We start from the raw sequence: 12,183 nt of genomic DNA, 5'->3' as shown, positions 1-12,183 counted from the left end.
GATACATTACTAATGCTTTGTGTCCAGCTGCTATTAATTTTGTACAAAGTGGTGTCATTTTCCTTCTCTTGTTGAATGTCTCAAAAGAATAATCACTGAAGATTAAAATCTTTTTCCCATCTATCTCTAGGCATACTTTTTTTCTAACAAGATTTGTAAATTTGATTTTGTATTGAAAATCTAAAAACTTGGCTATCACTGGTCTGCATCTTTGATCATTGGAGTATCCTTTCAAGATACAAATTCTATGGACTCTTGATTTTTAACGGAAGATCTTTTTCCTCAAATTCTAATTTCTTTCATGTAATTAGCAAGAGTCCATGAGCTAGTGACGTATGGGATATACATTCCTACCAGGAGGGGCAAAGTTTCCCAAACCTCAAAATGCCTATAAATACACCCCTCACCACACCCACAAATCAGTTTTACAAACTTTGCCTCCTATGGAGGTGGTGAAGTAAGTTTGTGCTAGATTCTACGTTGATATGCGCTCCGCAACAGGTTGGAGCCCGGTTTTCCTCTCAGCGTGCAGTGAATGTCAGAGGGATGTGAGGAGAGTATTGCCTATTTGAATGCAATGATCTCCTTCTACGGGGTCTATTTCATAGGTTCTCTGTTATCGGTCGTAGAGATTCATCTCTTACCTCCCTTTTCAGATGGACGATAGACTCTTGTATATATACCATTACCTCTGCTGATTTTCGTTTCAGTACTGGTTTGGCTTTCTACAACATGTAGACGAGTGTCCTGGGGTAAGTAAGTCTTATTTTCTGTGACACTCTAAGCTATGGTTGGGCGCTTTTTTTATAAAGTTCTAAATATATGTATTCAAACATTTATTTGCCTTGACTCAGGATGTTCAACATTCCTTATTTTCCGACAGTCAGTTTCATATTTGGGATAATGCATTTGAATCAATCATTTTTTCTTACCTTAAAAAATTTGACTTTTTCCCTGTGGGCTGTTAGGCTCGCGGGGGCTGAAAATGCTTCATTTTATTGCGTCATTCTTGGCGCAAAAAATCTTTTCTGTTTCCGGCGTCATACGTGTCGCCGGAAGTTGCGTCATTTTTTGACGTTCTTTTGCGCCAAAAATGTCGGCGTTCCGGATGTGGCATCATTTTTGGCGCCAAAAGCATTTAGGTGCCAAATAATGTGGGCGTCTTATTTGGCGCTAAAAAAATATGGGCGTCGCTTTTGTCTCCACATTATTTAAGTCTCATTTTTCATTGCTTCTGGTTGCTAGAAGCTTGTTCTTTGGCATTTTCTCCCATTCCTGAAACTGTCATTTAAGGAATTTGATCAATTTTGCTTTATATGTTGTTTTTTCTCTTACATATTGCAAGATGTCTCATGTTGCATCTGAGTCAGAAGATACTTCAGGAAAATCGCTGCCTGGTGCTGGAACTACCAAAGCTAAGTGTATCTGCTGTAAACTTTTGGTAGCTGTTCCTCCAGCTGTTGTTTGTATTAAATGTCATGACAAACTTGTTAATGCAGAAAATATTTCCTTTAGTAAAATACCATTACCTGTTGCAGTTCCATCAACATCTAATGTTCAGAGTGTTCCTGATAACATAAGAGATTTTGTTTCTGAATCTATTAAGAAGGCTATGTCTGTTATTCCTCCTTCTAGTAAACATAAAAAGTCTTTTAAAACTTCTCTTTATCCAGATGAATTTTTAAATGAACATCATCATTCTGATTCTAATGATTCTTCTGGTTCAGAGGATTCTGTTTCAGAGGTTGATGCTGATAAATCTTCATATTTATTTAAAATGGAATTTATTCGTTCTTTACTTAAAGAAGTCCTAATTGTATTAGAAATTGAGGATTCTGGTCCTCTTGATACTAAATCTAAACGTTTAGACAAGGTCTTTAAATCTCCTGTTTTTCCTGTTCCTGGTGCTATTTCTGAAGTAATTTCCAGGGAATGGAATAATTTGGGTAATTTATTTACTCCTTCTAAACGTTTTAAGCAATTATATCCTGTGCCGTCTGACAGATTAGAGTTTTGGGAAAAAATCCCTAAAGTTGATGGGGCTATCTCTACCCTTGCTAAACGTACTACTATTCCTACGGCAGATGGTACTTCCTTTAAGGATCCTTTAGATAGGAAAATTGAATCCTTTCTAAGAAAAGCTTATTTGTGTTCAGGTAATCTTCTTAGACCTGCTATATCTTTGGCGGATGTTGCTGCAGCTTCAACTTTTTGGTTGGAAACTTTAGCGCAACAAGTAACAGATCATGATTCTCATAACATTATTATTCTTCTTCAACATGCTAATAATTTTATCTGTGATGCCATTTTTGATATTATCAGAGTTGATGTCAGGTTTATGTCTCTAGCTATTTTAGCTAGAAGAGCTTTATGGCATAAAACTTGGAATGCTGATATGTCTTCTAAATCGACTCTACTTTCCCTTTCTTTCCAGGGTAATAAATTATTTGGTTCTCAGTTGGATTCTATTATCTCAACTGTTACTGGTGGGAAATGAACTTTTTCACCACAGGATAAAAAATCTAAGGGTAAAAACAGGGCTAATAATCGTTTTCGTTCCTTTCGTTTCAACAAAGGACAAAAGCCTGATCTTTCATCCTCAGGAGCAGTTTCAGTTTGGAAACCATCTCCAGTCTGGAATAAATCCAAGCCTTCTAGAAAAGCAAAGCCAGCTTCTAAGTCCACATGAAGGTGCGGCCCTCATTCCAGCTCAGCTGGTAGGGGGCAGATTACGTTTTTTCAAAGAAATTTGGATCAATTCTGTTCACAATCTTTGGATTCAGAACATTATTTCAGAAGGGTACAGAATTGGTTTCAAGATAAGACCTCCTGCAAAGAGATTCTTTCTTTCCCATGTCCCAGTAAACCCAGCGAAAGCTCAAGCATTTCTGAAATGTGTTTCAGATCTAGAGTTGGCTGGAGTAATTATGCCAGTTCCAGTTCTGGAACAGGGGCGGGGGGTTTTATTCGAATCTCTTCATTGTACCAAAGAAGGAGAATTCCTTCAGACCAGTTCTGGATCTAAAAATATTGAATCTTTATGTAAGGATACCAACATTCAAAATGGTAACTGTAAGGACTATCCTGCCTTTTGTTCAGCAAGGGCATTATATGTCTACAATAGATTTACAGGATGCATATCTGCATATTCCGATTCATCCAGCTCACTATCAGTTTCTGAGATTCTCTTTCCTAGACAAGCATTACCAGTTTGTGGCTCTGCCGTTTGGCCTAGCAACAGCTCCAAGAATTTTTACAAAGGTTCTCGGTGCCCTTCTATCTGTAATCAGAGAACAGGGTATTGTGGTATTTCCTTATTTGGACGATATCTTGGTACTTGCTCAGTCTTCACATTTAGCAGAATTTCATACGAATCGACTTTTGTTGTTTCTTCAAAATCATGGTTGGAGGATCAATTCACTAAAAAGTTCATTGATTCCTCAGACAAGGGTAACCTTTTGGGGTTTCCAGATAGATTCAGTGTCCATGACTCTGTCTTTGACAGACAAGAGATGTCTAAAATTGATTTCAGCTTGTCGAAACCTTCAGTCACAATCATAGCCTTATGCATGGAAATTCTAGGTCTTATGACTGCTGCATCGGACGCGATCCCCTTTGCTCGTTTTCACATGCGACCTCTTCAGCTCTGTATGCTGAACCAATGGTGCAGGGATTACACAAAGATATCTCAATTAATATCTTTAAAACCGATTGTACGACACTCTCTGACGTGGTGGACAGATCACCATCGTTTAGTTCAGGGGGCTTCTTTTGTTCTTCCGACCTGGACTGTAATTTCAACAGATGCAAGTCTTACAGGTTGGGGAGCTGTGTGGGGGTCTCTGACAGCACAAGGGGTTTGGGAATCTCAGGAGGTGAGATTACCGATCAATATTTTGGAACTCCGTGCAATTTTCAGAGCTCCTCAGTCTTGGCCTCTTCTGAAGAGAGAATCGTTCATTTGTTTTCAGACAGACAATGTCACAACTGTGGCATACATCAATCATCAAGGAGGGACTCACAGTCCTCTGGCTATGAAAGAAGTATCTCGAATTCTGGTTTGGGCGGAATCCAGCTCCTGTCTAATCTCTGCGGTTCATATTCCAGGAATAGACAATTGGGAAGCAGATTATCTCAGTCGCCAAATGTTGCATCCGGGCGAATGGTCTCTTCACCCAGAGGTATTTCTTCAGATTGTTCAAATGTGGGAACTTCCAGAAATAGGTCTGATGGCTTCTCATCTAAACAAGAAACTTCCCAGGTATCTGTCCAGATCCCGGGATCCTCAGGCGGAGGCAGTGGATGCATTATCACTTCCTTGGAAGTATCATCCTGCCTATATCTTTCCGCCTCTAGTTCTTCTTCCAAGAGTAATCTCCAAGATTCTGAAGGAATGCTCGTTTGTTCTGCTGGTAGCTCCAGCATGGCCTCACAGGTTTTGGTATGCGGATCTTGTCCGGATGGCCTCTTGCCAACCGTGGACTCTTCCGTTAAGCCCAGACCTTCTGTCGCAAGGTCCTTTTTTTCCATCAGGATCTCAAATCCTTAAATTTAAAGGTATGGAGATTGAACGCTTGATTCTTGGTCAAAGAGGTTTCTCTGACTCTGTGATTAATACTATGTTACAGGCTCGTAAATCTGTATCTAGAGAGATATATTATAGAGTCTGGAAGACTTATATTTCTTGGTGTCTTTCTCATCATTTTTCCTGGCATTCTTTTAGAATTCCGAGAATTTTACAGTTTCTTCAGGATGATTTAGATAAAGGTTTGTCCGCAAGTTCCTTGAAAGGTAAAATCTCTGCTCTTTCTGTTCTTTTTCACAGAAAGATTGCTAATCTTCCTGATATTCATTGTTTTGTACAAGCCTTGGTTCGTATAAAACCTGTCATTAAGTCAATTTCTCCTCCTTGGAGTTTGAATTTGGTTCTGGGGGCTCTTCAAGCTCCTCCGTTTAAACCTATGCATTCATTGGACATTAAATTACTTTCTTGGAAAGTTTTGTTCCTTTTGGCCATCTCTTCTGCCAGAAGAGTCTCTGAATTGCCTGCTCTTTCTTGTGAGTCTCCTTTTCTGATTTTTCATCAGGATAAGGCAGTGTTGCGAACTTCTTTTGAATTTTTACCTAAGGTTGTGAATTCCAACAACATTAGTAGAGAAATTGTAGTTCCTTCATTATGCCCTAATCCTAAGAATTCTAAGAAGAAATCATTGCATTCTTTGGATGTTGTTAGAGCTTTGAAATATTATGTTGAAGCTACTAAGACTTTCCGAAAGACTTCTAGTCTATTTGTCATCTTTTCCGGTTCTAGAAAAGGCCAGAAAGCTTCTGCCATTTCTTTGGCATCTTGGTTGAAATCTTTAATTCATCATGCCTATGTTGAGTCGGGTAAAACTCTGCCTCAGAGGATTACAGCTCATTCTACTAGGTCAGTTTCTACTTCCTGGGCGTTTAGGAATGAAGCTTCGGTTGATCAGATTTGCAAAGCAGCAACTTGGTCTTCTTTGCATACTTTTACTAAATTCTACCATTTTGATGTGTTTTCTTCTTCTGAAGCAGTTTTTGGTAGAAAAGTACTTCAGGCAGCTGTTTCAGTTTGAATCTTCTGCTTATGTTTTCATTTAAACTTTATTTTGGGTGTGGATTATTTTCAGCAGGAATTGGCTGTCTTTATTTTATCCCTCCCTCTCTAGTGACTCTTGCGTGGAAAGATCCACATCTTGGGTAGTCATTATCCCATACGTCACTAGCTCATGGACTCTTGCTAATTACATGAAAGAAAACATAATTTATGTAAGAACTTACCTGATAAATTCATTTCTTTCATATTAGCAAGAGTCCATGAGGCCCACCCTTTTTTGTGGTGGTTATGATTTTTTTGTATAAAGCACAATTATTCCAATTCCTTATTTTATATGCTTTCGCACTTTTTTCTTATCACCCCACTTCTTGGCTATTCGTTAAACTGATTTGTGGGTGTGGTGAGGGGTGTATTTATAGGCATTTTGAGGTTTGGGAAACTTTGCCCCTCCTGGTAGGAATGTATATCCCATACGTCACTAGCTCATGGACTCTTGCTAATATGAAAGAAATGAATTTATCAGGTAAGTTCTTACATAAATTATGTTATTTTAGGTAGCTGATACAACAAACATTCCTGCAAATCTTTATACTTATTACCCTCTTCAAGACCTATAATTCTAACATTATTTCTGCAGGCTCTGTTCTCTAAGTACTCGATTTTTGAGGCCATCTCCGCGTGTAATATTTTTGTTCTGCATCAATTCTATTCTATTTTGTCTGTCTTCTGTCTCAGATATCCATTCCTCTGCTTCATGCATTCTACCTTAAACATGCTTTAAATCCTCTTCTAGTTTGGGTACTTCAGATTGGATTTTGTCCAACATTGGGATAAACAATTCTGACAGTTTCCTGACTATCACCTTCCCCTGTTATTAAAGACTCTTCTGCACTACCATCCAGAGAGGTTTCACCCTGTGATTTTCTGCTAGAAAGTTTTTTTCTTGTGTTTTTGTCCTTTAGACATTGTGAGAGTATGAGGAGTTGTGACAAATGTATCCATATACAGTATGTGAAGAAAGAAGAGAAAGAAAGACAAAAAAAGTGTCAAAAAAAGATAAAGAAAAAGAACAAACAAAAAAAACAATAAGTGAATCTATGTGTTGTGCAAAAAAAAATCCTTTTTAAATAATTTTACCGGTCTATGACCAGTAGAGTGTAATAATCAATATATTAAGTGCGCTTTTAGGTTTCCTCTGGGTGTTGTACAGGAGGAGTATATATATTATAGTTTAATATCTAGGGGGAGTAGCAAAGAATTTCCCCAAAAGCCAGGAAGGTATTAAGATGCTTAACCCCACTTGTGGTTTCCTTACCTAAAATTTTAAACAATAAAACTGTGTATTTTACTACCTTAAATTAGAGATTATTCATTGACCTCTTCTACTTTCACACAATATTGAGAGTCCACTTATGGAAGCATATATATCAATTTAGACCTCTATACCAGAATGTATATAAAAATTGAGAGGGGATATTATTTGTGAACGTCAAGTGTTCAAGATATTTAGAATGTATTTGTATGCTAAGAGGTTCTTCTATCTTATATATCTAGACTATTATATTAAATATAGAAGACACGTAGGCTACTAAATTCAGTTTTCATTGAATACTCCTAGGTGTATAATATTATAAGATATGATATTATTATCCTTATGCAAGGCATAAAAAGAAAGGGGGAAAAAAGGGTCAGGGATGCCATGCAAACATGATATTCAGCCTAAATTCTATAAACCATATTGTTATTTATATAGTCTTTCTTTTGTGCTATAAGCCTGCATCTTAAGACATTTAGCTTTTTTTTGCTAGGGCAGACTTTTTATACAAATACCAGCTACCCAACTAATATGCTATGTATAAGTCCCTGTTCACTACATGCATTTGTATGTCACATATGTAGTTTTTCAGCAAACAGAGGTAGAAAACAAACTCTTTTCTGAGATGATGGATTAATAACCATGCTAAATGCAAATATACAAGTTTAAGCTGTTACAGGAGGGTTTTTTCCCTCTCTTTTCCTTTTTTTTTTGCAGGGGGTATCTAGCCCCTATCTATAAAACCAAAAAAGGCAGAAGAGAAAAAGTCTTGTATTCATACAGTTCCAGTTGTACCCACAGAGTAAATAACGGGAGATTTTAACCCCTCTTTTTCTTCTTCTTTCCCCTTCTTTCCGTTTTTCCTTTTTTTTTCCTTTCCTTCTTTCATTTCCCTTATTCCTTTTTTTCCCCCAAGTTAACCTCAAAGTCTCCTTGTACCAGGTATGCAGGGGGTATCTAGCCCCATCTATAAAACCAAAAAAGGCAAAAGAGAAAAAGTCTTGTATTCATACAGTTCCAGTTGTACCCACGGGGAAATAACAGGAGATTTTAACCCCTCTTTTTCTTCTTCTTTGCCCTTCTTTCCATTTTTCCTTCTTTTTTCCTTTCCTTCTTTCGTTTCCCTTATTCCTTTTTTTTCCCCAAGTTAACCTCAAAGTCTCCTTGTACCAGGTATGCAGAGAGTAGAGTCTACATAAGACATTATCTCAATTTAAAGCATTACTAAACCCCATAAGGTTACTATACATATGAATAGGCATAGACTCTATGGGCCCTTATTTTCTTATCTACTGTGAAAATATATTCTTCTATCAAAAATTAATTAGTTTAAATGAGAGCTCATAATAAACTCGACCTAACTTTTCTCACCATTTCTTCCAATGGAAACAAATTATATGGAGTGGATCTTTCAAGATTTTGAGAGCTACATCATTCCTAGTTGCTCAACTCCTTAAAATAACACATTTGAATCTAACATGGAAGCACAAGTCAGGCTTGGGAGTGTATGTGTTTATATGGCATGCAAAGTGTTCACTGTGAAATGACTCTGTGCTTATTTCTTATGTTTTCTCAGATATCTGACTTTTCTGATGGTGATAACCATCGCTATTGTTGTCAATGCTGTGATTGTTTTAAATATATCTCTACGGACACCAAACACCCACAGTATGTCAAGTACTGTCCGAGAGGTATGGAAACAATGAAATGTCATAAAGAATACTCATTGACTGATCTTGGAGTACACAAAGACTGTGAATAAATCTGTATGTTGTCTCTCTGTAGATATGCCTGAAGAAGGTTCCTCGCCTTCTAAGAATGCACCTCCGCCCAAGTGACGCTACACATTCATTACCACCTCGCCTACGTCGCAGCAGCTCCCTGGGGCTGATGATGAAGGCAGAAGAGTATATGATGAGGAAATCACGCAGTGAACTGATGTTTGAGAAGCAGAAAGAAAGAGATGGGCTCATGAAGGTTGTGTTAGAAAAACTAGGTACATATAACCCATTAGTAGGTACTTTTTAAAAATACTATCTATGGGCTAGATTACAAGTGGGGCGTTAAAGTTAGCGCAGGTCACGATAAGCAATATCACAAACACACTAACTTGCATGCGTATTACAAGTTGGAAGTAAATGGGTTTGCTTGTCTGGTTAGCGCGACTGAAGACCTAGTGCAAAGTGTGAGGGATAAAAAAAAGTCCCCAAACACAACATAAGTACATTAAAATAAAGTATTACACTCATTTATACACTATCTGATAAAGACTATTCATATAAATATTAATAAAAAAATATATAAGAATTAAAATGTATATGGTATATGACAAGGTGTTTGACTGGAAAGGGCTATGAATATAAATGTGTGTATATATATATATATATATATATATATATATATATATTACAAAAAATAATCATATACATAGAGAAATATATATTTAAAAATAAAATTAACATTTTCTTCTATGTGAAGAACATTGGAATGTAAAATATTCATAACTACCTTTGGGTTTAGCACTGTAGGTCTTACGCAGTGTTGGGTTAGCGTGCAAACAATGTGTTATGTTTTTTTTTTTTTAAGCGAGCTCCATTGATGTCTATAGGGAGAAATTTATGAGGTTGCGATATCTGAAGTCCTGAAGTTAATGTGCATTGGGTTTCACTCGTGCATAATTTACTTTCAACTTGTAATAAGAATGCTAACTCACCCGCGTTAAAAGCTTACTTTGAGTGGAGTTTGTATGAAAGTGGAAAAAAATGAGTGCGCCACAATCTGTCCCAGTATGTCTTTGTGTATGTGCGAATAATATAACATAAAACTTATGTTGATGGCAAATTTACAGAGCAAGTTAATTTTGCGCGTTATATTTTTTCTGTGTTTATCTCCAGGCAGAGGTATGGAAAATGGTACTATAGATGGTTTCGTTCATAACCTGAGCCATGCCACTCCAGAGATCCGAGCCAGCGTGGAGGCCTGTAACCATATTGCCAGGACCATCAGGGAGAAAAATGAGTTTCAAAGTGTGAGTGTCTCAATAATGATCAGTTTTACTTCATTTGGCCTAGTGGAGTAAATGCAAGATCAATAAGTTGTCTTGTTACTAACTCTCAACTGTTGTGTCCTTGGTTGAATGTTTGTAGTTACTATTATTATAGGTGAGTATGTTTACCTGGATGTGTTGGACTGTCATGTGCATTCACCTATTTTCTCTCCTCTAAGCTATACCTATATTAAAGGGACATTAAAACCCACATTTTTCTTTCATGATTTAGATAGAGCATGCAACTTTCTAATTTACTTCTATTATCTAATTTGCTGAATTCTCTTGATATCCTTTGCTGAAAAGCATATCTAGCATATCTAGATCAGTAGCTGCTGATTTGAAGCTGCACATAGATGCCTCGTGTGATTGGCTCACCCATGTGCATTGTTATTTCTTCAACAAAGGATATCTAAAGAATGAAGCAAATTAGTTAATAGAAGTAAATTGGAATGTTGCTTAAAATTTTATTCTCTATCTGAAACATGAAAGAAAAATTTGGGGTTTAATGTCCCTTTAAGTTCATGACGTCTTTCCTTGAAAGTTTTATTTTTAGAGCATACCATCTTTTGAACAGTTTCTAGTTTTTAAATTTAAATGTAAATTTTGGTGTGGGCTATTAACTGATGTTCTGTGATAACAGACTAGTGATTTCTTATACTCCAACATTTGTACAATTCCAGATTTATGGAGTTTATTACTTAATTGTATTTGTTATTTACAGGAGAATGAAGAGTGGATACTGATGGGTCGAGTTATTGACCGGGTCTGTTTCTTGGTCATGTTCTTCCTTTTCATCCTAGTTTCAGTTGGAACATTCCTGTCTGGCCACTTTAACCAAGCACCAGCGCACCCTTTTCCAGGAGATCCAAAACTCTACCTACCATAGTGGCAGTTGAAACAATGATGTTTTTTTAGGAATATTTACCTCACATAATAGTGAGACATCAGTTACGGATTGTGGTCCACTTTCAGTACTCAGATTATCACATTGTCTGAAAGTCAGGAATTTGTGCAGAATCCACAATGTGGTCCACAGAGAACTGGTCGGAGATGGATTGGGATGTTCCTGATGGCATCAACATTGGATACTAGTCATTGCACCTAGATGTTGAAGACACTTGTCTATTAATGGTTTTAGATAAGGTGACCATTAAATTAATAATGGAAAAGAGGAATGGGATTCTTTTCTGCGGCTTAGTATTGCTTGCATTGAAAGAAAGCAGAAGGTTTGAGAAATGTTGGTTTTGTTCCTGTTTGCTCTGTAAAAAAGTACAACATGTAATAAATAATAACAAACTGTTGTATTTACACTTACAACAAATACAGCAAAGTCTGTCATAAAATATTTTTTATTGTAAATATTGTATTAAATATATTATGATTGCTTATTAGGGCACATGTGGAGGAATTAGTTCTAAAGCTAAAGAAGATACTGACCAATAAATTGGCAAATCATATCATAAAAAATACCCCAAACCCCCATATCAGTAGCTCAACATAAATGGTGACTTGCACCTGCACAGTAACACACATAGATTGTGCCTTCATCGGGTTGGTATGTGGGAGTGGGAGTGGGTGTGTCACACAAGGCTGCTGTGAATTGTGTCTTAGATGCAGTTAGGGTAGGGAAGTTACTATCATGCTCCTCATGGGAGTGGGTTCAGATGTTGGGAGCTGTTGTGTGGAGGTGTCAGGTTCTGGAGCTAGAGATCTGTGGTGTCTACGTGAGTCTCTCCTTCTAGACATAATGAAACTAGTGCAAAGTACTGAGATGAAAGGTACATGGCTTATTAAATAAAATTATTAGCAATGCAAATGCAGACTGGAGGTAAGGCAATAGTATCTGTGCAGACAAGTATACAAAACAGTCTCAAAGCTGGAAGGCAGGACACGAAGGCAAAAAGCACAATATAGACAGATGATACAGTACTTGTAAACTCTGAACTGGTAGTCAGGATGCATAGACAGATGGTACAGGAAGAGATTCAGGAATGCAGCAATGAGAAATACAGATGCAGACAGGACTTGGAAATACTTGGAAAACAGGATACTTGAATATGCTGCAACAAGACATGCTGAATACCACAGCTTCCAGGACAAGTGTTAATAGAGCAGCCAAGGTTAAAACTTGCAGTGCTTTAGACAGGATACAAGATGCAGGCAGGATACATAGACAAGACCGACAACAAGGAAAGGCAGTGCTCAGAATACCACTCACACCAGACGAAATGTTCACAC

At 37.3% G+C, this 12,183-nt stretch overlaps 1 protein-coding gene across 1 annotated transcript in view; it reads left to right on the top strand.

The window, feature by feature from the left end:
- The window catches only part of CHRNG (cholinergic receptor nicotinic gamma subunit), a 54,976-nt gene extending 43,672 nt beyond the window's left edge, over nt 1-11,304 (top strand). The window contains exons 9-12 of the mRNA XM_053709057.1: nt 8,473-8,587; nt 8,682-8,892; nt 9,791-9,924; nt 10,667-11,304. Of these exons, the coding sequence (XP_053565032.1) occupies nt 8,473-8,587; nt 8,682-8,892; nt 9,791-9,924; nt 10,667-10,831 (625 nt within the window). The 3' untranslated portion in view covers nt 10,832-11,304. The remainder of the gene's footprint in view (nt 1-8,472; nt 8,588-8,681; nt 8,893-9,790; nt 9,925-10,666) is intronic.
- Nucleotides 11,305-12,183: the final 879 nt, after the last annotated feature.

The sequence above is a fragment of the Bombina bombina genome, chromosome 4 (genome assembly GCF_027579735.1).
Source record: "Bombina bombina isolate aBomBom1 chromosome 4, aBomBom1.pri, whole genome shotgun sequence".
Lineage (NCBI taxonomy): Eukaryota > Metazoa > Chordata > Amphibia > Anura > Bombinatoridae > Bombina > Bombina bombina.
This window is presented reverse-complemented; position numbering and strand designations above follow the sequence as displayed.